The 25,547-nt window shown below is 40.5% G+C and overlaps 2 protein-coding genes across 13 annotated transcripts in view; both read right to left on the bottom strand.

The window, feature by feature from the left end:
* Positions 1-22,172, bottom strand: part of SUN1 (Sad1 and UNC84 domain containing 1) — a 34,433-nt gene extending 12,261 nt beyond the window's left edge. Inside the window, exons 1-10 of one of the 12 annotated variants that reach the window (XM_082772505.1) lie at positions 18,380-18,428; positions 16,935-17,059; positions 11,182-11,278; positions 5,305-5,496; positions 4,808-4,998; positions 3,661-3,687; positions 3,367-3,561; positions 1,625-1,747; positions 545-628; positions 143-253 (exon numbers count right to left, since the gene is read on the bottom strand). In XM_082772505.1, the coding sequence (XP_082628631.1) occupies positions 143-253; positions 545-628; positions 1,625-1,747; positions 3,367-3,561; positions 3,661-3,687; positions 4,808-4,998; positions 5,305-5,496; positions 11,182-11,258 (1,000 nt within the window). In that variant the 5' untranslated portion in view covers positions 11,259-11,278; positions 16,935-17,059; positions 18,380-18,428. The other 11 variants (XM_082772509.1, XM_082772507.1, XM_082772506.1 and 8 more) reach the window with 11 other exon arrangements.
* An 835-nt stretch (positions 22,173-23,007) lies between these two features.
* DNAAF5 (dynein axonemal assembly factor 5) overlaps positions 23,008-25,547 on the bottom strand; it is a gene marked incomplete at its 5' end in the record, with an annotated part of 29,121 nt that continues 26,581 nt past the window's right edge. The window contains 2 exons of the mRNA XM_082772886.1: positions 23,008-24,502; positions 24,976-25,167. Of these exons, the coding sequence (XP_082629012.1) occupies positions 24,363-24,502; positions 24,976-25,167 (332 nt within the window). The 3' untranslated portion in view covers positions 23,008-24,362. The remainder of the gene's footprint in view (positions 24,503-24,975; positions 25,168-25,547) is intronic.

The following is a 25,547-nucleotide window of genomic DNA, read 5'->3' as shown; positions in this document are numbered from 1 at the left end:
TGATTTCCTAGACACTTTACATTTTAGTCTACATTGATAGATGAAGATTTTAGAAAAAATAATCACAGAACAGTACGAATGATTAATATTGAGACATTGTGACGCAAAATAAAAGCAAAATAAAAAAAATGTTCAAGTCAACCTGCATAAGAAAAGGTGTGCGAAATGGTCCTTGCTACCCTTTTAGCCCTTGAAGATTGCATGTGCTCTGTGGTGTATGTTTCAAGAAGTTTCTTCCCCTTACAGTCATCACCTGTTGGTTGTGGTAACAGGTGATTAATGGGACAAAATCAGGATCAAATCAAGATTGTTACAAGATAATTTGAACAAGTCTACTTCATGACATCAGTTAGCAAGCCAAGAACTATTAAGCAAACTCCAACATACTAAAACTTGTCTGGGGTACAGTATACTAGGTAATCACTGTTCTCCCCTCTACACCTAAATTAGAAAACAAGCATTTACTGTGTAGCTTCCATACCATCATTAGAGCAACACCCTAGCATACAGCCCAAGGCTAATGGTAATAAATTCTTGTACTTACATATTGATTCCTCATTCACATCATGATGGCTATCCTCTCTGTAAAACTCCTTTACATTCATGCTTCCACAGTAATCTGAGTGAGCTGCAATATATCCAGAAAGGATAAATGGAATGCAATTCTCAAGCTCAAAGCCTTTCATATATCTTGATTTTAACTAAATTTGTTTGGTTCACTATTAAAAGCCACGTTACCCATAGGAAACCTGAAAAATAATCATGGAAGAAGTATACCCTTTGCAATCCTATTTTGTCTTCCTTAAATAAGAAGGGGTTTCTGGGTTGAAAAAAGAAAAAATATCTTCCTGCTTCTTTTCAGATAGCAAAGTTAATTTAAAAAACAAGTTACAACTCATCAAATCCTGAGTAACTATTCCCATCTGTCAAGTGAGCCACGTCTTTATATTGGTTTTATCAGAAATCTTAAGCAACTGAGAAAAGAGCACTAAGACAGGCTATAGAGCACTGAGGCAGAGAAGACAGGAAAATACACAAGAAATTTTTATACACACATAAAAATCAGTTACCTTCTATATAGAGTGATTTAACTTCACTCATAGAGCATATGTTACAGACGAAAAAGGCAAAGAAGAATTGAACTTATTCAAGGAAAACAAGATGTGTATTATTGTAATACAGAGCAACAACTGGAGTTTTAGATTTACAAGACAAATTGAATTAAGGTTTAAGTGCAAAATGGCCTGAAAGATTCAAAAAAGTAGTCCAAACCTTAGCAGTCACTGAGCAGTTAAGATTCCACACTATCACACAAAACAGTTTTGAAAAACAACTTAAGCTTCTATCTTCTACAATCTTCTAGTAGAAAATCAACATGGGAATCATAACTAAAACACAGATGTCTCTCACATACCTGGATCCTGATACTTCCAGAACAGAGGCAAAATATGAAAAGGGCAGCACAAGTGAGAGAATTAAAAAATAAGAGAGAAAGACAAGAGCCAGCCAAGACTATAAAAAAAAAGAACACCATAGTGCCATACATGAAGTCTGTAAGAAAAAAAACACAAAGAAAGACACACTGGTTTTCTGTGGAGACCAAGGAAGACAACTGAAAAGGTACCTTTAAATTCATAACTCAGCTTCAGCAAAACCATTTGAAATAGTTGCACTAACAGGGATGCAAAAGATGTTGCAGTATGTTTGACCAATCGCAGAATCTTACTCATGAAGAAATACGTGCCCCCTATTAAAAAAAAGAAGTGTGAATATAAGTTATTCACTCACATAAAGATGTACCTCTATTCTCTGATGACCATTAACTTGCAGAAAAGTGAGGATGAAGCATCAAAAGCCTTTGTTTAGCCAGGAGCACGACACTCAAGAGAGCATGGTTTGAGAAGTCTAGATGCATTTGGTATTACAGGTGAATGTTTTTGCAAGAACTACGACTTCAAGACGATGGCTTCAGCACAAGTACTTTTCCTTAGTGAGGAATTAAGAACTCCAGTGAATAGTGATGAATTCCTTGCTTACAGAACTAACGATTTCTCAGCGATTTGAGCTGTCGATCATGATTTTATGAGCCACAACTCCAAACAATTTGGATTTACAAGGGAAAGGACTTTTTACCTTCTTCTTGCATTTACACTAAGGGAAGAGAGTTACTGTAGAGGTCTGCCTCAAGTGCTGAAGAGAGTTCTCCTTCGAGCAGCAGGAACAAAATCAGTCCTCCATAGTGCTGCTTTCCTAGTATCAGCCACATTCCAAAAACCTGCCATGATTCTGTGCTGTCCCACCCCCGACACAACTTCAATTGCTGGGTTAGAGTTCAAAAGAGTATATAAAGATGGATTCATTTCTAAGATTATCCTCTGTGAATACGAACTCTGGAACACAACAGCTTCCATACAGTGTCAAAAACTAGCTCATTTTGCCAAGATAACAGAATTCCTACCTGTGCTATACAGTTTCAGAAAAGAAATACTTGTCTCAAAAGTGTTCGAAGTCATACCTTGCACTCCAAAACAGGTTTATTGCTACTGAAAACGTGCATCATTCAAGAATAACACATTTACAGAATCCCAGAAGAGGTTCCTTTCTAATTCAAGGCCATTGAAGAAATATCACATTAGTGATCATTGAGGACTTCCAACAATAAAGAAGCTCAGGATGCTATGCAACAGATACATAGATAAAGCCAAGACACTGATGCCAACTATCCACTATCCAGAGAATGGAGATTGCCTTAGGAAGGCAGAAGTCTTCCTTTCTTCTTCCCCTTCCCCAGCAAATTCAAGTGTTTTCAAGTTTCAAGAATATAGTCGCTATACAGTCTATTTAGAAAGAGTTTTTTCTCCTTTGGAGTTCAATCTTTCGAGTGGTTGCGGTTCACCTCTTAAAAAACAACTCTAATAGCCTAAAAGGTTAAATAAAAAAACCTACAAAGAAGTAGACATGTATCTCCAGGTTTTCTGGGGTAACAGAAACACTGCTAAGTAACAATTCTACTCAGTCTTGAAAGTTCAAGTCACTTAAGAAAAAAAATAATTGGACCATATTAGAAAAGTTCCAATTTGAAAATCCATTGACAAACATGTGGTCTGATAACAAATCAAGAGACACTTAAATATCAATGCTGGTTGCAGCAGCACATTGTGTTTCATATCATTTTGGACATATAACTTAAGATACCATGAGTTTCAGTTGATACAGAAACAAAAATATTTCATACAATCCAATCTCTAGATTTATATTAACCAAACAGGGGAGGAAGAGTACTTAAATAGCACTACGAGGAAAATGCATCAATTAAACCATATAACATTCTGCTATGTAAACAAAGCACGGTAGAAAGTTACTTACTAGATGGATGTTTCTGGCTCCTGTCCCTAGAGTAAATTCTGGAAGATGGCACATAAGAAGCTGATTTTGCTGTAAGAGCCTCCTTCCGTTCAGAAAGCATGCTGCAATCACTGCAGGTGTAGCCATTTATCATTGTGGTCTGTGTTTCTGCTGTTGCCATATCTCCATTTCCCTGTGTTAGCATAGTACCACTACCTAGCAAACCAAGAGTAGAAAATTCAGTGCAAAAATTACTGACTTCACTAATTACCATTAAATAGAACGCATGGAAAAGCAGAAGGAAAGCTTAGTTACCCTTAGGTTCGCCATCATCATCAAGACCTTCAAAGAAGAAAGAAAAAAAAAAAGAAGAGTTCATTCCCAAATATCAGGAAGCTCCACAAACAACTATTATATCTGACATGAACTTAAATTAGGATTCTTAAAAATGACTTTTCTTTGCGGTCTTAAATGATTGGTATTTAACTTTTTTTTCAGTCCCTCAGATTAGCAAAGTCTTTTATTCAGATATTAATGTAGTATGGCAACAGTTAATAAAAAGCATTCTATCACAAAAGCAGCAAAATATGAATGACAAAGCTACACTTTTCCTTAACTCCCATTTGACTTCAAATCTGTTAATTACAAGCTTACGCTGTTTTCGTTGCTTAGTAATTACACTTTGGTACTACCATGTTTTAAGATTCTGTTTCAAGAGACAAGTAATCTAAAGTTTAGCATGCATTCTACTAAGTTTGAAACAATTTTTCACATTAGTACTCTTGAGAGGTCACAAGCATACTGACTAAAAACAAAGTAATCTGAACTGGGAGATATAATTAGACACTGATCTCCTGCACAATACTTTATATAGTTAACTCCCATATTTTCCTCTACAATGAAAAAAGACTCCAGAAAAGCATACCTGTACATACTTGCTAAAACAAACCAACCAATGACACAAACAAGAAACCTCTTGGGAAATCCTAAAGTACTGCTAAGTTAAAACTTTCAGACTAAGGTATTTTAAATTCAAACACACTACTGCCTATAACAAACAAAAAAAATCTTGTCCTTTGTTTTTTCAAGAGAAACTTCAAGTTATGTGTTTACTCTATGCACGTTTTGAAGTGATAGAGATAAAAATATAACTTAAAATTCTTATCTGTAAACCTATACCACCTATAATGTTGTGTCACATAATCGTATACTTTTGGTTTATATATCAGCTACACTGTGCAGTATGTCCTGATGTTGAATATGTCAGCACAACCAGCTTTACTAGAGTGCAAATTTCCAGCAGACATCTTAGCAATGAGACACCTACAGCACAAGTAGAAGTATGTGCAGGTGTTCGGGGGCAGTGTGGAAAAACAAGTGGGGAAGACATGGTTTGGTGTGTATAAACATATGTCTATAAGTGTTTTTCACAGTTTGATGACCAATAGCAATCATTACCTACCCCAGAAATGATCAACTTCTGTTTGCTCTCGAATCGAAGATTCATCCAATACTGTGGACACCATGGATGCATCAGTGGTATGGCTATTGAAACTGCTTTGGCTATAAACGGGAGAGCTGAATAGGGTTTTCCTCGGTGTGTCTCTCACACTGCCAGATTGTTTATTTGTACTTTTGCGCTGCCTTACCACCCTAGAGAACAAAGCAAAGATAAGAGACATAGCACTAAAGTTTTGTGTTTTGTTTTGTTTGTTTGTTTTTTTTAAAGGCTTTTTCAATACAGATGTGACTGGACAAGTCAGGTTTCAAAGAAAATTATCACTTTAAAGCATCTACAGTTCTGCAAAGACTTCATTATAAACCACATAATGAATATCCTTTTCAAAATTATGATAGTAAACTTTGAGAACAAGGAATAAAAATAAACTATTTTTGTACTATCACATTCAAACAGCAAGTCTCAAGACTCCAATAAATTGTGGTTATAAAAATGCTTACTTAGACTGTTCTCTGAAAGTCACGTTTCCAGAGTAAGAGCTGTCATGAAGGGTATCACTTCGGGCATCATCTGTTTTATTAAATCCTGCAGCAGCTAACCGTAAACTACGCCGTGACATTCTTGGTGAATCAAATACTGGATCTATTTTGTGTTCAATTTCAAAATCCAAAGCATCTGAAGAATAACTTGAACTAAAGCAAAATAAGAATGGCAAAGTTACCAGAGTTGAAGAGAAAATTCCCCTAGAAACAAACATGCCATTCAAGTTAGACTGTTTCCATTAAAAGTAGTTTATCCAGGGCTGTGGAGCAAACCCCACACGATACGCTGTATTACTCAAACAGTTTAGGAGTATGAAGGTATTCAAGGTTCTCCCAAGCAATTCCCATTACAAGTTTAACAATGGAAAGCAAATCACAGTTAGAAAGAAACAACTGCCATGGAAAACATGTTTGCAGTTGACCCAGAGTAAACATTCATAGCGCAGCCCCACACACACAGAATTTCTGAGATCAATTGAAGAGACAAAGCCATTTGTGACAAAGTTTCTTTATCATGCCTAGCAACAAATTAAAAATCACAGTACACTAAGTCACAAGGTAGTTTCATTTTCATTTTTGTTTCATGTTTCATCACACAAAGGGCAAATTTACACACAGACAAGCTTCACACCAATATCCCAGGAACACTACACATCTTTACACTTAATTCTCTCAGAATCCTCCTGAAAACTCACAATGAAAGCAAAGCAGAAACACAAGGCAAATACAAATAGATTAAGCAGAAGGATCAGTAAGACACACGTTTCCTAAAACAGAAGCTTAGCCTTGAGCTAAACTTGCACTCACAATGAACAGAAACATTCAGTTATGTAACTGAGCAGAGCTTGTCATCGCAGGGCATCCTGCAGCAGGCCAGCTCCTAGAACCACTCAGCACTGTGAACCAAAGGGTCTAAACTCAAAATGCTCTAGGTCAGCGCACCAATGGAGTCTGTCCCCTGCTGGGCCGCAGGAATATGCAGAGCTGTAACAGAAGGTGCTTTAATACTCCTGGGGTTGGTTTTTCTTTTTTGAGGGGAAAAAAACACAACTGAGAAATGTATGAAGTATTGAAGCAGCTTCCTCACCAAAATCCCTAGAACGAACAAACAAGTTAGAGCTGAGCGAATATTCTCCTGTGCAGTAAGAATTTAAAACGGATTCTTTCCTGTTAAGAAGGCATCCAAACAGCTGCTGTAAAATGGAATTTTGCAAAAGCAACCTTTCTGATGCAAACAATAAAAATCACAGAACATTACAAAGTAATCGTATGGAAGTGGTGCATTACTCTGGCATACAAATAAGTTAACATCACGAGTCCTCCTAGCTACACTTACAGCAGTGACTTAATTCTGATGAGGGGGTGCTTCTGAAGCAAGTTTCTTGATTGCTGCACAATGTGAAATAAAGCATACAAGGTGCAACTGAGTTAGAGCACATCAACTGAATTTCTTTTGCCTAAAAAACCTACTTTCCTGCAATGTGCTGAGTTTGGTGCTCCAGCAGCAGACAGGCAATCAGCTCACAGAACCAGACCAGAGTTTGTCTGGAATGGCTTCTTCTATCGCCCAGAGGTAGGCAGATCTGACAGCAGGTGTTTGGCACCACCTGCCTGATTGTACTGATCTTCCTGCTAATGCTGCCATGCACAGTGCAACCTTGGGCAAGGCAGGAGTCTTAAGCACGGCTTAAGATCAATCTGGCATACTTTATACATTATGCTGATTAATCCTTCCCGATGTTTGGGGTGAGGGGAAAAGGAAACAGACAGGAGTGGCCTCATGTGAGAACAGACTTAGTTTTCATCTGGATAGGCACAGACGGCTGTAACAGAGTTTTTTTCAAAAATGGTACATTTAAGCAGTTTGCACTGTGACAGATGTGAAGCGAGAATACAGGTTAAATACAGCTCTTCCTGTTGTTCATCCTGAAGTGACCAGCCTCAATAGTTAACTGTTGAGTCCCTCCCTAAACAGTTGTTTCAGAACTCAGTTTTGCTATTTACACTTGCCACTATCATTTGCTTTGCCTCATCTTTGCCCAACATTTCTTACAGACACTCAATTCACAAGAACACAAAGTACACAGGACAAGCCGACAGCTGTAAGCAGCCTCAATTTGTTTCTGTTTGCAAACACTTGCTGCTATTAGGGATGTCAATGAGCATTTATATCAATTTGGGTTCAATACACAGCCTGGAGGTGGGCTCTACTACCTAAAAAAAAAAAAAAAAAAAGTCACTGTACCTTTTATTCTAAACAAAAAAGAGCTTATCTTGCTTACACAGGAAAATGATTCTTTTCATACTGAAATAAAGTCTCCAAAGGCAGGACGGTGTCTACAGATCTAACTTGCCATTTCACTCCCCACGTTTTGAGAAAAAGATCTTTTCCTTCCACAAAAGAGGCATTACAGCAAACAAAAACCAGTCCTTCCTTTCAGGAGACAGAAGTGAACCTGTACATGGATGGTATTTCTACCTAGTATGCACGGCTAGCCAAAAAACACTAAAGGCAGGATGCAGTTAGCCTACACTGCTAGGTTACCTAGGAGACAGTGCAGATGGGTTCCTTCCCCTGACAAGCAGCTCCCCCGGCTGCGGGCAGACCTGCTGACTTATCCAATCTTACATCTATTTCCAGCTTCTTAGCTATTACCTTCATACCTCCTTCACACGAGATCTGCAGAGTAAGAATGCCCTAGAATTCAGAGGGATTATTCTCAAGTTGTACCTTTACAAGCGGAATGAGAATGACATCTGCCAATTTTAGCACACATGTACCTTTGTCTAGAGGACAGCATTGTGTATTTTGTGAGCATTCCTCAGCACAAAGCAGGCATTAATGCTCTTGATTAGTTAAGAGCACAGTAGAAAAGTGCTACAGCTACATTTCTCTTAGGTGTAAAGAGACATCATAAAACACGGACACAGGCATACAAACAGCATACAAGCATTTACATGCCTTCTGACCAGGGCATCACACACCCACAGAATGGCCTGGGTTTGAAGCAGCTTTAAAGACCACCCAGCTCCACCCCGTGCCATGGCAGGGATGCCACCTGCTAGGTCAGGGTGCTGTCCAACCTGGCCCTGAACACCTCCAAGGCATCACTTACAGCAACTGACCAAGGGCGCTACACTTTGATTAGTCCCAGAACACATACAAATAGTCATTTACCTAATTACTTCACTGAAAGATGAATCCTGATTTAATGCTTTGGGACAAAAATTAAACTGAAATTTTATCATTTTAATTCAGGCTTGGAAGAAAAAGCGTTAGAGGTACCTGAATTGACAAAAACATCTCAAAAGATGTTGTTTCAAAAGATCTCAAGAGGAGAGATCAGCCTGAAGAGGGGGCGTAAATTACATGTTGACAAGTGAGTGCGATTCACAAGTTTGACTCGCATTTTGAGGAGGATAAAAGGTTATTTAGCTGTATCAGTTTAATGTTTTTCTGATCTCGGCTGAAAGAGTACAAGCACAAAGTACAAGCACTACAAACAGCTATGAATACACAGTAATCCCTGTAAGTATTAATAGAAATTCTATTAATAGTTTATAACCAACTCTACATGTATTAATAGCTTTATGGCATCTGGATTCATTAAACTTTTTTCCAGTGCTATACACACAAGCAGTTTTCTTTAAAGAAGCCCACAAACAGATTTTGTAAAGATGGAATTGTCAAAGGCAGAACAAGACTTATCAAGATGTAAGCAAAGCAAACACAGGCAGGGATGGAGGGAATGAATTTCAGCATGAAAACACTTCCGATGAGCAACTCCCCTAACTCACCCTTTCTTCAGGTTATTCCAATATTAATTGGCACAACACTGAAAAAATTACACAAGTAATACATGGCTTTCTGCAGATTCAGCATGCAGACTGCAGTTTACTCTTAACACCCTGAAAGCAGGCACTGCACCAAGCAGTTTTCCCCCATTATTTTAGGATTTTGGGCTTCGTATAATTTTTTCAAGAGGAAATTTTAGAGTGCTGTCTAATCCTTTCTTCCTATCCAAGGAAGAGTTACAATGAGAAAATGTTGACCTAGTTTAACTATACCTGCCTTCATTAAGGCCATTTTAAAATTTCAGCTTAGCAAGCTCTGTTTTAACACAGAAAAACAGGATTCCAAAAAGCTTTGAGAAGTGTAACCCTCCCCTTCTATGAAGAATTCTTCACAATTTACCAGCTTTGCAATGTAACAGTCTTTGTTTACATAGGAAGTCAAACACTTTCTACATACTTTCCACACAAAAGCTACTAAAGTTAAAATGAACTATACTCCAAATTCACAATAGGACTTATCATTCTGCATCCTCCCTTCCTGGCAGGCTAATCTTGCTTGTATGGTATTCTTGTCTGCTTCAGTGAGAAACCAACTCATAGCTGACAAAATAGTAAGCAAGGAGACAAACCTAGCTCAGACTGAAATTAACATGGGGTTAGAACAAGCATGCCATTGAAGTTTACGTTTCTAGTACTTTTCAAAAAGAGTATTACAATGTAAATAAAAAAAATAAATCTTGATAACTGAAGTTAGTACTAGGATCTTCTTATTCTCTCCTCTGCAAGAAAGATTAGTTGCTGTGGAGAAGATTGTAGCGTTGAACATAGTAGTATTGTTTCAGGCAAATGTAACAACACAGGAAAAGAAATCCAATTAGATGACAATTGCACAGCTCAGTTTAAGAAAGATATGCTCACACAGACATCAAATCATCATCTAAACAACCTAAGGAATCAAAGTCAGCTTCTGTTGTCCAGCACGTCCACTTGTATTTAATCAACATTTAACCAATCGTTTTCTAGAGCTCCAGGAAGAGCTGCAATTTGTTTTAATTGGTACAACATAAACACATTCCATTTTGCAAGAGCTTCTGACAGTCTATAGTTAAGAAAACGACACTCCCCCAGCTACACGGTTTTAGAGTATACAAAAACAATTAAATTCTAAAAGTATTAAATTCTACAATTTTGTCAATTCCTGGTTTAATGGCAAGAAGCCAAGTATCCTGAAAGCTAAATACTAGATTAACACATGTTAAATACATAATAGTGATTTACAAGCACAGAATAGAAAAAGAATCTTAATGATTTTTTTTTTTAATCCTAAAATAGCCAAACCAGTAACTCAGACCCATTCATGCATACTTGCTTCAAAATGCCTTTACTAATTCAACAGGAAAAACTAGATGGATTTAATTAGCAGACTATCTCCTCTATTAACATTCAAAAAACTCAAATGGGTATTGCATCTATTTTGAGTAGCGTAACACTGAAAATAGTAGACACACTACAGAGTTGTTTTCTGAAAACTGAAGTGTCTAATGGTCAAATTAATAAAAACACAGGCAAAAAACAAGTTCATTAGAATACAGCTTTTTGTATTTGCACAACAAGCAATTTTGATTATAAAGAGTGACCAATGCGCAACTTCCACACAAATTCCACACTAGCAGCAATCAGGACATACTAATCAGTATTTTAGAGTGGAAAATAATGCTAAGTCACAAAAGCAAACACACAGAACTTGCAATAGAAACATCTAAGAATTTGGTGACTTTTAGAGAGAGAACAGAAATCGTAACTAGGTGGAGACTAGTTTATTCATAGTAACTAATAAACACTGAGTCATATCACAGCCACTGTCCCATCAGTTCAGCATGTATCCTTTCCTCCATTTAGGACACCAGTTATTTTCAAAACAGACGAGTTAAAACATGCTTCTTTAGAGAGGCTGTCTACTTACCGTGAAAGCTATACTCTCCAGAATTAACAACAGTCAGAGCACAGACAGTTCCTCTACAAGAAGAAAAGAGTTCTCACCTGAGTGCATATGTATAGCCAGTGTTCTCTGGCACACATTGGGGAGGAGTATACATGTGAAGTCGTGAAAAATCCATGTTGACTGTTTCAAATCATACTGTAAAAGGTGAAAATAAAGCAATGCAATGACTTAAAACTATGTATAGTCAACGTAAGAGCCCTTGCATTGTTCAGCCTGTGTTATGAAGTATTGAAATAATAAAAGCTGTTACCAAAAATATGGAGCTCTCAGTATTTCAGCAGTATTGCTGCTAGTGCTAGATAGCCCTTATCATTACTGCATGAAGCTCAGTGTACTTCTGACTGCAGTTGGGTGTTTTTTTTTTTTTTTTAATGATACTCTATTTTTGGCAATTTCCGAGTTCTCTGGCACATTACTGTAGCGTGAGCCAAGCCTTTATCAGCACTGAACTACACCACTTCCATATGAACTGAGTGATGCTGCCAGCCCCAAAAGCTAAACAATATAGATTTCAACATGTTGCCTTGCTTTCAGAGGTCTCTTCATAATGAGTTTTGCTCCAAAAGCCCATTGAGCAAAGCACGGGCTGTTTCGTGTACTACACTTTGTTAGTGCATGAAACGTGAGAAAGTTTTTACATATATTCAAATCATTTTATTCTGTAACCTTTGAACATGATCCAGTAAGCAGCAAGGTTCCCTGTGTTTCACATTAAATTGTATTTATTATTGTATTTATTTTCAGTTAACTTGTGAACTTGTGTCATAGAAATACTAACACGCCCTAACTGAACAGCCAAGTGCAGAATGACTCACGTGGCTAGAATTTTCCAGAGTGCCAGCCACTTAAAGAAAACACACACACTGAACAAAAACAAACCCAAAAACTTACAAAAACTTCTCACAGGGTCTTCAAAAAGATATTGCAGTTTTAGGAAGGAAAAAAAAAGATGTATCAAGAAACTTGTGTGACTATTTGTAGTGCTATGTAAACTTGAACTTTTAAAATATCTGCAAAAAAGCTTAATCCTGTCTCTACTCAATTAGTTACAAGAAAGCTGTTTTGCTTTTCTAGAAAATAGTCTTTGATAGTAGGCTACTGATAGTTAACAAGTAGGGACCAGGCTATTCTGGAATCACATGGTTAGTAATGTGGAATCCTGGCTATTTTCAGATTATCTATGGCTCCTGTTTCAGCAGCAGTAAGAGATATTCCACACAACTGTATTGACATGCCTAAAGTAAAATGAAAATATCCTTAGCTACACTGTAATCAAAACATCAACAAATCTCTCATTTTGGGGTTGTTTACTATGCCGAACCGAGTTTTCGGTTGTATAGCAGCCTACACATAAGAAATAAGGACAAAAAACAGAGTCACAGGTACAACTAATGCCAGTTCAAAAGGAAATCTCTGCATGTAACACTAAAACACTGCTCTTTGCCACTCCACCTGCAGCCCCCAAATCCTAGTAGCAGGCTGGATGGGGCTTTGAGCAGCCTGGTCTGGTGGGAAGTGTCCCTGCCCATGGCAGGGCGTTGGAAGTAGGTGATCTTTAAGGTCCCTTCCAACCCAACCCATCCTACAATTCTATGTCAATAGGGTAGGAGGGTACTTCCACTGCTACTGGCAAGTGTTTCTCTCTTGTTTTTACATTGAAAGTTACAGGCCTAAACACTGTAGCTTTCTCAATGCTAGCACCTCCCATGAATTTGTAGTGTTAATGAGAAATAATATCTCTGGCTTCTGCTCCTTACGCACTAGCTCCTGAAGATTAGGAAAAAAAGGCATTTCCATTAAGTCATCTTTCTCTAAATTTGCTTCACTTGTCCCAGAGCCATAATGCTTTCACTGGCTTGTGCATCACGTTTGTTCTTGCTTAGAGGAAGTTTGGCTCAGTAGTGCAGAAGCATTAGCAAAGCAGTCTAATTCTGTGCTAGAATAAGCAGCACATACTGCTGGAATGAACAGCAACCACTGCCATACTTCAACAAACAGAGCTCAGGAAACTGAGACCAGACAGCAACGAGCCCCCCAATAATGAAAGTGGAAACACAGTGAATTTTGAGTTGAGGGATGTTGACATTGAAGACTGGACTTAGGATGAAACACTGGCAATTCAACAACTGATGTCATGCTCCTGACATCCAGCAATATTTTCCCACGTAGGGAACTTGCTCGCATAGCCTAGCTTTCCATAGCTACTAGCCCTCCCGTCTGCTACTCACGTAGGCAAAGCGAAGGCAGACCAGAAAATAACATGCTGGCTTGGCTCAACTTTTTTTCCCCTGTTCTTTTCTCCTTCCCCACCAGTTCTCTTTAGTTGATTTCTGAAGAAATCAAATGCTAGAATTGCCATCATTTTATTTTATAAAGTTTGAAACATACCATTTAGCTATGTAAAATGAGTACTTGACAATGGCATTGCTAACTAAAAAGCCTTGCATGCATTAATGCCTAGGTCTATTAATAGTTGGCTTTCATAGCACCAAGATCTCCAGTAGGGACAAGGAGTTCACCATCTAAACATCCCACAGCTAGAAACTGCACTTAGAAAACTTAGGGACTTTGTTTGACTCACTGTTGGTCTGATACTCTAAAATTAATTCAGAATCAAAGGGAAAACCATTTACTCAATTTTTTGAAGTAACAAAACTGCCTTAACTGACTTAAGCAGAACTTAAATTTTAATAGGTATAACCAAAACTTTCAAAAATAGGCACCTAAAATCTATTACGAAGCTGGATTTATTTATTTATTTTTTAAAACCTTGCTACTAGTTCAATAGTCCAATTTTAGGTAATCACTTCTTTAGGACAACCCCCCACGCCCCCTCCTCAAAACAAATAATCAGCCCATTTTATTCTGAAATATTCTACATACTTATTACAGCAGAACTTTAAACTACAGAGCAGACCAGGTGTGGTGGGTGGAAGACAATAACTCCCTCTAATTTGTTCGCTCTTGTTTGACAGCACTCCAGCGTTCACCCATCCCAGTAATTCCTCCTGTTTATGAAACTTCCATATACAACTGGAGCAGAAAAAAGGCATGCTAACAGAATAGTTTGGAATTTCAAAACTACAAGACCTGGCAGGGAACCTGAGAGGTAGTCTCAGTACTTATTTCTAGTTTCATCATTTTCAGGGGCTCACCAGCCTTCTGACTTGGCTACCATAGATCTGTCTGGACCAAGATTAATGCAGGTTTTGAGTACCAGTTTGGTGCAAGCATTAGTAGGCCTAGATTTTAACCACACCATTATTTTTTTTCTTTAGAAAGACCATAAAACATTTTTATTACTATTTTTTTTAAGCAGTTAGATATGTTAAGACAACTTAAACATAACTGAAGAGAAGCACACGTTTAATCTGAAACGGAAGCAGCGCCTAGATAGCCCTGTCATACCACTACAAACCAGCTTCTCTCCTACAGAGACAGCTGGATTATCTGCTTTTAGGGGAAGCAGACAAAAAGTCATCTCAAGCATCATCTCTCTCTCTTGCTATCCAACTGAATCGGTGTTCGAGTAAATCAGCAGAATAGAAGTGCAGGAGAAAACAAGTTCTGAGCTGGGCAGAACACAAGGAAGCCCTGGGATTCCTCTGATCAGTGCAGAACTGAGCTTTGAACAAAGCTCCCTGGCTGTCTCCAGAGGAGCTGACTATGAAGTGTCCGAGCGACACCAGCTTGGAAGCCTGTTTACCTAACGGAACTATACGCTTGATCATCACTTTCAGAATCAAACTGCCTCAATAAAACCCTAACAGCACTGCTGGAAGCTTCCTTGGTTTTATTGTTGTTGATAGGATGCTTTGACAGGGGCCTTGGAGCATAGAAGTGTCACAAGAGGAAGGCAGCACCAGATATATGTTGTATTATACGCTACAAATATGTACCAGGGAAAGGATAGCCTCCACTTACTCTTTTTTTGGGCTACAGAGACAAAAATACTTTCTAGGCACTTTCTAACGAACGCCCCTTGCAACAAAGGAAGCAGTAGATGGGCATTTCACAAGTGGGACCCTGGCAGAGCAGTAACACCCACCAGGAAGTCTGCTAAACAGAAGAAAACCGAAACCAAATTTCCCAAGGCCCAGAAAACTTTTGTAATTGCTGGACCACCCTGTGACAGAGGACACAAAGGAAGCAAGCCAGGACTTGTGCAATACTTTAGCTTTTTGGGGGGGGGATCACAAGTACTTATCAGTAAAATAAATCAGCTGTCTACAGCAAACTGACAGAGTTATGTCACAAATCAGGAATGAGAAAGTTTATAAAGTATAGCTTATACTATAGATTATAAGGTTAGTAATAAATGATGTATTTAAAGCCTTAGAAAGATGTCAGCAGTACTACAAGTAGAACCTATTCTACCCCTATCTTTTAAAGCAAATAACTCATTTAAGCAACTATGACCACAAAAACTACTCCGACTTTTGGGCAAAAATTGTTAACAGCAATGGAAATCTAGTATGTAACCTTAGCAGTTCCTGAGAGCAACCTATTTTTACTTGTAATTTCAAATTTTATAGTAGTATTCAGAATAACCAAAGAAATTTCTTCTTTGTCTAAAAGGCAAAGTAATTATACCCCATGAAGTATGTTTCCATATATCCAAATAACTACAAGTTTAAACAGGCTGAAGAGCAAAGAGCTCCATGCTAAATCAACATTTTATTAAAAATACACATTCTTAAAAGATCAGCACTCTTAAAACAGAAGCAAAACGAACAAGACAGTAATCAAATTCACGTTTTAAACTACACGTTACCGTTGAGTGCTATCAGAGAGATCCCCAAACACAGCTGTCAAGCTGAAACGCTAGTAACGAAGAGGTTTTCCACAAAGCGGTAAAAACGAATATTCACAGTAAGCCCCCTTTAAATGGCTTTTGAAGGGAAGGCTGATATAAGCCAGCCACACATGCAGCAACAGCGAGGCAATAAACACGGCTGCTCATTGTTTACACACACGCAGCACCCGGAGCGCTGCATGGCAAGGCACTGAGTCACTTTACAAAGGAGGGAACCTCCGCGCTGTCTCACAGACAGGCACCGGGTGATTTTATAAAGCAGGGACCTCCACGTTATCCCCCAGCCGGTTACAAAGAGCCGAAAGGCGAGGCCGGACGCCGCTAGCGAAGCGGCTCGGCTCCCCGCCGCGGACCTGCCTCCATCGGGTTCCAAGAGCCGCTCCAGAAGCCCGAGCTCGCTCGCTCGCTCACGCAGCTCTCCCGGCCGCTGCCCCCAGCGAATGGAGGCGGTGCAGAGACCCGAGAAGGGCCCGGTACCAGCCCGGAGGAGAGCCGGGCTCTGCCGCCCGGGTGCCGGGATCCCGCGGGCCGGCCCCGCCGAGCGCTGAGGGCAGCGGGCGCCGGGCGCCGTCGCAAAATGGCCGCCCGGGCCCACAAAGCCCGCAGGCCGCGGCGGTCGGGGGCGGCCGCTCCGAGCCTCCCGTGCCACTCAGAGCCGCGCTTGGAAGCCACTGGACGAGGCCGCTGGGGCCAGCCCTCGCCGCTCTTAACCCCTGAGCTGCTGCGAGCAGCAGGGCAGGAGGGATGCGCTCTTCGGAAGCGCGGAGTTGCGCGGTGTGCTCGTGCGCTGAGGGGAAGCGCGCTGACAGACAGCGAAAAGCGCGGCGTGGTCAGCATCTCGCACTCCCTGCTTACCTAATAAAATAGCTTCAATATTAACTGTCTAATAGCAAAAATACAACCCAGCATCCCACTCGGTGTCCGGCTCCCAACTCTTTACCTGCATACCCCAAAAAATCTTCAACTTGCACTCACCAAACCGCAAGTCAGTGGAACAGCGCAGCCATAGTAGGTGACGTATCACAGTAGAAGAAGCCTTGATGACAAAACTCAGCAATAAAATGATCACTTACAACGTACAAGCCCCACGGCTCACTTTCCTGTTATTAAAATCAATATGAATAAAGCCCTTCAGATGAGCAACGAAATTAGTCATTGGCTTGTAAATTCAACAGAAGCATGAACCCCTAACAGCCAACTCCAAAGCACTAAGATTTGTTTATTTTTTAAAGTTTGCCAAAGTGAGATTTTCAGTTCAGTTTTGTGAAATGATAATCAGAAAAACAGAGAGAGTGAGATACAGGGATTGCAAGCACTGCAGAAACACTGATCCTGGAGTTTGCTATCTAAGATTGTCCTTTTCTGTAACAGATGATAGACTTGTAGATTTGTTTTTAATAAGTGGAGACGAAGTAGGGCAAATCAAACGCTTTCTTTTCAGCCAACATAAAACTTTGTGAGACCACCACAAAACAGGCGCTGCATCTAAACAGTTCCATGTTCCACCAGCCCCCCATCATTACGGGGCAGCAACCAAACCTGGCTATCACGTGCCAAACACACCTCTACAATCTCGAAGTGAACCCAATACTGACCTATGTGATGTTATTCTGTAATAAAGCCACAGACAGGGCTGATACCTTTTAACAATGCGCTCCCTACAGGAGCAGCACACAGACAGGAGCCAGCCTGAGGTACCAGCCCGAGGGGGCACAGCCTGGGCAGGACCAAAGCTTTGATTATAGCCTGTCAGCTCCACACTAAAGCCAAGTGACTGTATAACACCAAATGCTACAGCACACATAGTGACTCTCCCAAAAATCAGTGTGTGAAGATCTTGGTTATAGTTACCTCTAAAAAAAAAAGCAACACACCAAGAGCCAGGCCAAGAGGAACCCAAGCAGCAGCTAGCTACGGCAGATTTCCTGCTCCCGCTCCAGCAGTGCTGATTCAAACAGCTTTGGGCGCCAAGACGAGGCCAACACCCGACCCAGCGAGTACAGCCTCCCTTCCTGGCGCCTTCCTGCGCCTCCCCGCGCCCTATCACCTGCCTCCGGGGGACCACAGCGGCTGGGCCGGGGCAGGCACCCTCAGAGCCCAGGGAGAAAACGATGGGAAGGGAGCGAGCGGCGACAGGGCGAGCCGAGGGCTCCCCAGAGGGCGGCTGCCCAGGGCGGGCCGAGGCGGTTGCTGCCACCGCCTGTCAGCGGGCGAGGGGAAGGAAAGCGCGGCCGCCGGCGGGGAGAGCTCCTCGCCAGCCCGCCTGCTCCCAGGAAAGGCGGCCAGAGCCGTGAGGGGAAGGGGAGACACCCGCCCGCCCAAGGCCCCTTCCCGCGGGGAGGCTCCGCCTGCCGGCCGAAAGGCCCACGGTAGGCGGCTGAGGAGCGTCCGAAGGGGCGCGGGCAGGGGCCGGTCGTTACCTGGTGCCGGTGGAGCGAAGGAAAGGCAGAGCCCGCGGCGGCGGCAGAGATTGGCCTCGCCCCGCCCGCTTTACCGAGGCCGCCGGGAGCCCCCGCCCGCCCCGCCCGCGCTGTGCCGCCGGCAGGGGCCCGCCCTTGGACCGGGACAACGGCTCCGGCCCGCCGCCGCCTCACGGATTCCCCGTCCTTCACTCGCCGCGGCCCCTGAGGTGGCTCTGCCGCTGCTCCTGCCCCGGGCTCTGCCCGCCGGGCGGCCCCAGGCCTCGGCGTCCCCCTCAGCAACGTGAGGCCTTGGGCAGCTGCGAGTGGAGAATACCCGCTAACCGGGCAGCCGAGCAGCTCGGGGTTGGTCTTCCTTTCGCTTGCCGCTCTCTGGTGGGATTTCCAGGCCTTCGCACAGCACACCCCGCCCAAAGCTCTGGCAGTCTGAAGTGCTTTTGAGCCTGTTCTCCGCACAAAAGAGCATCAGCCCCCAGTAACCACTGGACTACTGTGCTAAAACAAAAAAAAACAGGTCACGGACCTGTTTTCAGCAAAGAAGTCGAGGCTTGAAACAAGCCCTTCCGCTCAAATATTTAGGGAGCCTATGCAAATACAGTCAATGTGAAATCTGTGGCTCAGTTACTTTTTCTAAATCTTTGGTCCCCCCAGCCCTACAATGGGCTTGGTGCTGTGATATACTGCAGTCAGCAACTGCTCAAGTGGAAGAACAGGGTGTGGGTAACTTAATGTGTAACCAGCCCAAAAACATTTATTTACTCATGTTCAAGAGAAATGACTCAGCCTGCTAGGAAACACTGGGTCATAAATATGTTACTATTAAATAAAGAGGCTCTTTGTACTTGTTTAGATGCAAAATTGGTGAGAAGTTAGAAGAATGAAAAGTAACATCAGGACATTCAAATAAGTCATCAGCTAACATCAATGTAGCACTGACTTTAGGCAATGATTGTTTATTTTAAAAGATCTATGCTTCAGTTATGTGAAAATTTTAACATGCTGTAGCCAAAGTTGAGCTGATCCCAACACCTGAAATCTAGCACATAATTTGGTAAGACACTCAGCCAGTCACAACCTCTCAGTAGATGGCTCAATAGTTTGCAGAAAGGTGAGATACCTCCCTCTGCTGACTACACCTTCTCTTTCTGTACTTTGCAACCATTTTTGTGTCTTTAGAGCAGAAAATGCACAAGACAGAACAAAAATCACTGAGCTTAAATCTCTCAAAGTCTTTGGCGGTACAAGGCCAGGTCTTCTCAGGATCTTCTCCACCCGTTCCACTGGAGCCCTGCCAGGGCAGGGTGCACTCTGCTCTAGCAGAACAAAGCACATATCACTCCCTGGGCACTGCTCCAGCTCCCCAGGCTGCTGCATCTTGTCTTGGGCAGCTGTTTTTCCCTCAACCAGGCCAATAGACTTGAGAAGGATGGCTTAGATTCAGCTCTGCCTCTGCTCCCTGGCTATGAGGAGCAATAGAGCCTTTCGCTTCTAGAATTTAAGTGAAACTTGGTCCAATAGTCCAATTTTGTTAAAATAAGCTGGCACATAGTTAATTTTTCCACAGTTCAGAAAAAAAAAAAAAAGCAAAAAACAAAAAACAACACCTACTCTGTAGCAAATAAAAACTATTTCAAAAATTTTCAGCAACCAACAATGAGCTCTAAAACATAAAGCAGGCTCAATTTTATCTGCTAAACCGAATTCTGTAGAAAAATGGTCAATAGGAATAAAAATAGATCGTATTAGAAGTATTCCAGTTTTGATGCTCTAGAAAGCAGTTATGTATTTAGAAAAAGAAAAAAGAAAAAAAGAAAAAAAAAAAAAGCTTTGTTAACTGACACCAGGTATAGGGAAACTACAATGCATGGCCAAACAATCCAAGGGCCACGTCTAGTTCCCCTCTCTTCGCACATGCTTGCTTTCTTCCTTTCCAGTTCGACTGTGATTCCCAGAGCATTCCTGCATTCACACCTAGAAAACCTGTTCTGCTGTATTCTTGCCCTTGCTATCAACCACAAAGTTAGAGGTACTCACAGCAATTAAAAGTGTGAGCTGAACATGACAGTGACCAGTGCAGCAAGGAGTTTCTGAGTGGCAAAACTGGGCATGGCACACTGCTGTGCATGTGGGAAAAGCTAAGGGCACAGGGAGCTCAGCAGCAGCATGGGGATGGCCCCTGGCTCCAGGGTCTTGTGGCAATGTGTGGCAGGGATGTACTGGGCAAGGGGGACTCTGTAGAAACACTCCTGTGTGAGGATGTGTGGTGACCTTTATGTCCATGGATGAGGGGATGATCATGTATATGCATTAGTATGAAAATTGCCTAAAGTATCTGAAAGTCTGATTTCTCTCTTGACAATTAAAGAAAAAGTTTCTCACCAGACATTTTGGTTAAACTGATGAGGGCCCCTTCTTCACACCATCACTGGTGTCAGCCGAAGGAAATGGGTGCTCCATGCAGTGTAGTTCAATTATCAGTAAAAAGGGGACTGCAAAGCACTTCAATTTTGCCACTAGATCCTGCCATCGTCCTGACTTACAGGGGATTTCAGACATTAACAAGAAAAGCCGATTACACAAGGCAGGCTGACAGAGCAGCCGTTCTCCTCTCATCTGCTGCTTCAACTCAGTTACTGCCCTTCTTGAGCTTCCCTGGGGGACTGATCTCAGTAAGTGGACACAAGCCTGTTAGCTGTAATTTTTGTTGATCCTTCAGCTGCCTAATAATGAAGACATTTTGCTTTATATTTTTCCCTCTCTTTTCAAAATGTGGATAGAGCTTTGCTAGAAGGGTGGAGTTGAGGCTCAGTCCACAATGTATCTAACTGGACCAGCTCTGATCCTGTCATCTGTGGGAAAGCCAGCAGTTGCTCACTTTCCCACGCAGTGATCCTAACACAGATTCCACAAATGAAAGAGGCTTTGCTCTTCTCAAGCCAGCAGTTGATTTCCACAGGCCAAGAGGTTACTTGGTGTCTGCAGCACTGCTGTAATGTGTGTATTCTGCTTGCACAAGTGACTTCTCATAAGCAAGGTAAAACCTACGCAATAACCAATCAGAACTCTAATCTGCATGCTCCGGTGTCTGAAAGCTTTTCAGTTAAAAGACATAGTTCACTCTAATAGCTCTATAGCTATTACAGATGATAAGACCCACAGTTAAGAGTAGGGGACTTCACAATCTATTCAGAGCAGTCATCACACACACAATATTCTGCATCAATTTTGTCTGCTCTGTTCAAGTTATAGGTACACTTCAACAGTCTTTTCATGATTACCTCAGAGCTTCCCTCCTAACTACATTTGTCTGCCTCTTCAAACAGCAAATGTAGAAGCAAGATCCAGTTATAGCCAGAGGTTATAGCTAGAGGTTGGTACTCTGGGGAGCATACCACATGTGCAAGCAGACAAGGTGCATTAGTGCATCTTTACCATGTGATGAGATGACACAGTGCACTGCTGGACACCTGCAGACAGGCTGCCTACAATTTGCCTAAAGTATTTCTGAAGAAATGTGCAGATTGCTTACAAGGACCCACATGGGTGAGAGGAGGATGGATGGGGAAACAAACTTAACCTCCAGTCTCTCCTCAAACTGCTCTCTCAAGATGTAGCCTTCTTGTCACAGTCTAGGTGCATTAATTTACAGTGCTCTCTTCACATCTAATCAATTGATTCTATTTAAGGCGGTCAACAAACATTTAGAAGAGTCTACATTCAGTTAGCCAAATGCATACACTTACCAAAAATTTCGTTTCACTGAGAATCCAAGGATCCTCTGCAATAGGTCTTCTAGCTTGTAAGGACAAAAGTCAGAAGCATGTATGTTCGTCACACGATGGGCAGGGCTAGTAAGTCTGCTTATCTAAAGTCTGAAAGTTTGAGATAACCATTTTGCTCAAGAAAACTCGTCCTTGCTTAAAAGTTATGTAATTAATATGATCATAATAGCATTATGCAACGAATCCAAATAAAATCTAGTACACATAATAGCTGATATAGCAAGATGGAAAAAAAACACCATACACTTCAATCGTGTACCTCCTGACACAGCAAGAGGTTGCTGAAGCAAGACTTCAGGTTGTATTGGAAGAATCGGTTGCTTTGCAGTGCTTTGAAATCCTGTTTTTTTGAGAATAGGGTGTTGAATGAAATCTCAAGAGGGCTCTGCTAAGATGGCTATGTAGTCTATTTCCAGTCTAATTAGATTGGATTTTTAACGATTGATTAGACTAAGAAAACAATTTCACAGAAACACAGAATAATTGAGGCTGGAATGGACCTCTGGAGATCATGTAGTCTAAATCCCTGCTCAAGCTGAGTCAGGTAGAACAGGTTGCCCAGGATGTATCAGGTTTTGAATATCCCCAAAGGGTGGAGACTCCACGACTTCTTTATTCAATGTAATGTTTTCTAGTGACTTGTATTTACTGTACATTGTAAGAATTTCTGGTGGCCTTCTCGTTATATTGAGCTACACATTATTAAGTTATTAGTCAACCAAAATGCTGCTCAGTAAAGGAACAGTTATAGCTTTTCTTTTCATGAAAACTTCAAAGACACAGTGTAATTGATTTAAAATGAGCATCCAGTTCTAGAGAAATGACAAAGAGCTTTTAGATTGCTAGGAAAGTACTCGTTTATTCAGTATCTTTCGTGTTATTGTCCCTTTTGATAGGCTTTTCAAAACAACACAGTATTTTATGGAGGAGTAGCCACAAGTTTGCATAACTTTGCTTTTAAGGTAGAAGTATGTCTTGCTTTGTGTATCTCTTTTCTCTCAAATGTTTCTTTGAGATTGCCAGCACGAATTGATGCAAACAGACCATGGTTTGGTACAATTAAGTTAAGTCTGAAAAAGTAGTTATCTCAGAAGGATAAGCAAATATGAGGAGTACTCCTACATCATAAGGAATATTCCCAAACCTTGAAGAGCCTGTTCTTAGACTTGATACAAAGCCAAGGTACTTGGGAGGTAGAAACAAAAAGTATTTTCTGCCTATAATACTAATAATTTTAAAAAATCAGGAACCTGCTTTTCTGTGATTTTTGTGTGCGCAATAAATAGCACTGTACCCCAGAATGACTTAGACAGGAATCTAAGAAGCCCACTTTATTACATAGCTAAGAATGTGAGAAAACTCTACAACTTGTACACTACAAAGGTATTTAAAGAAATGCTTTAACCTAATATTGGAGAATTTCACTTCAAAGTAGTATGCAAACAAATGTTGCTTGCCTTCCAAGGCACTGTAGGATAAACATAAAAGATGCAGATATTTAACAAAAACAATATAAATATTGTTAATCTAAGTGACAAAACAGCACATTTCCTTGCATTACAACCCTTAATTTAAAAAATGTTAGTTTTATTCTCAGTCATAACATGTAATACAACGACAATACAAAACATTCCTTTAGTGACACCTACTCAGAATATGTCCCCTATGTTATGCTAGTATAAGTACTCAAAACACCATGAAAATTCTGCTGCATTATGCAACAGAAGTTTGGCTGTCTTCATTTCTGATAAAACTGTTCCTCACAGACCTGACTCTGCAAAGTCTGAATATCATCCAGTTTGAAATGCTCCTTAGAAGACTAAGTACTCGCTGAATTACATAAATTTAACATTACAGTATTATTTTGTAAAATAAATTATCTTTCTCAAATATAAATAGTGTCAGATTCCTCAAAAATATTCCTCTTTTAAACCTTGTACCTGGAAAAGTTCCAATGCAACATGAATTTAAACATTGTCTTATAGCTAGGGAAAGAAAAAAAAAAAAAAAACAAAAACCACCTTCACATGGCAAAGAACACAGAATTGTGCTAACCTGAGTTTTAAATGAACTAATACTGAACGTACAAAGGAAAAAGAAATATCTATTTATTGCTTAGCCTACCTTAAGAAAATGAAAATATGAAACCAATCCAGATCAAACAGATTTCACATGCAGTTCACTAAAAAATCAGCACTGATTCATAAAACTGGTTCTTTGGCTGACTGAATGTGATGTAGTAGTTGATTACAATAGACTGGTGTTCGATGCTTATGTATAATCACTTCAATTTCTCTCACAAGCAGTTCTGGATATAAAATGCTGCCTTCTTTTAAAGCATCTGTAAAACAAAATATGGTTTATAAAACATTAGCTGCTCTGTCTTTCTCTGTCCAGGTTCCCTCAAAGTAGTTGAAACCTAACCTGGAAGTTTTCTGTTAGTTGCTCAATCATGAAAAACTAATTCCCCTCTCATTTACTGAAGTCTGCATTTTGGTATCTATATGCTTGAACGCATAAACGGATACACCAATAAATTCCACAGAATTTATTAAGAGATAGGGTATGGTCACATCCTGCAGTGGTTAGCGTCTACGGTCCATATCCTGTCTACTGTCTATACAGGGTTCTGATACATCAGATATGCTCATATTCCGACTCTAGTGAATACTAGATAAAATATTCTGCATACAGGTGAAAGGTCTGAGCTCATACTCACTGAAACTAGTCCCTAGCAGTAAGAGTTTTCAAGTGTTACATGGAAGTAGCATTCTTTGTAAAGCATTGTCAAAAAAATATGAATGAAAGTCTTACCTAGGACTGCATTTTGCGTATCTTGATCTTGGTCATCCAGATGTATCAACAGTTCTTGATACAGAATCTCAATATTACTTTTCATTACAGATTTCATATCACTGTCTTTTACACAATTAAACCAATTAGCTAAGGTGCGAGCAGCTGCCAGTCGTACATCACGTGAAGCATCATCCAAACGCTTTAGAACTTCTGCAAAGGAACAAATATACAACCATTCATCACTATTAACAGAGAAGTTATCTTTTTATTTTTATTTCAAAACATAAATTTATTTTGTAATCACTGAAATTGTTGTTGCATTTATATATGTGACATCTTTCTGTCTTTTGAACTTGTGGAATACATGTATATTCTTCCTAAAAGCATGCATAGGATTGTTATTGGATTGTTTTCTAAAAGTTAATTATGTTGTCAAAATATTAAAATACATTTATGAAATTATTTAGATTAGTTGGCTAACAAACTCTACCTACATACCAACATGATACCAATAAGCTTTAGAGAAAGTATCTCTATTTGACAACACAGCACTGTAGATTAGTAGTTTCTTCTTTTTTTTTTTTTTTAAA

The sequence above is a fragment of the Aythya marila genome (genome assembly GCF_965140915.1).
Source record: "Aythya marila genome assembly, chromosome: 15".
NCBI lineage: Eukaryota > Metazoa > Chordata > Aves > Anseriformes > Anatidae > Aythya > Aythya marila.
Note: the sequence above shows the minus strand (reverse complement) of the source record. Positions and strands in the feature narration are given on the sequence as shown.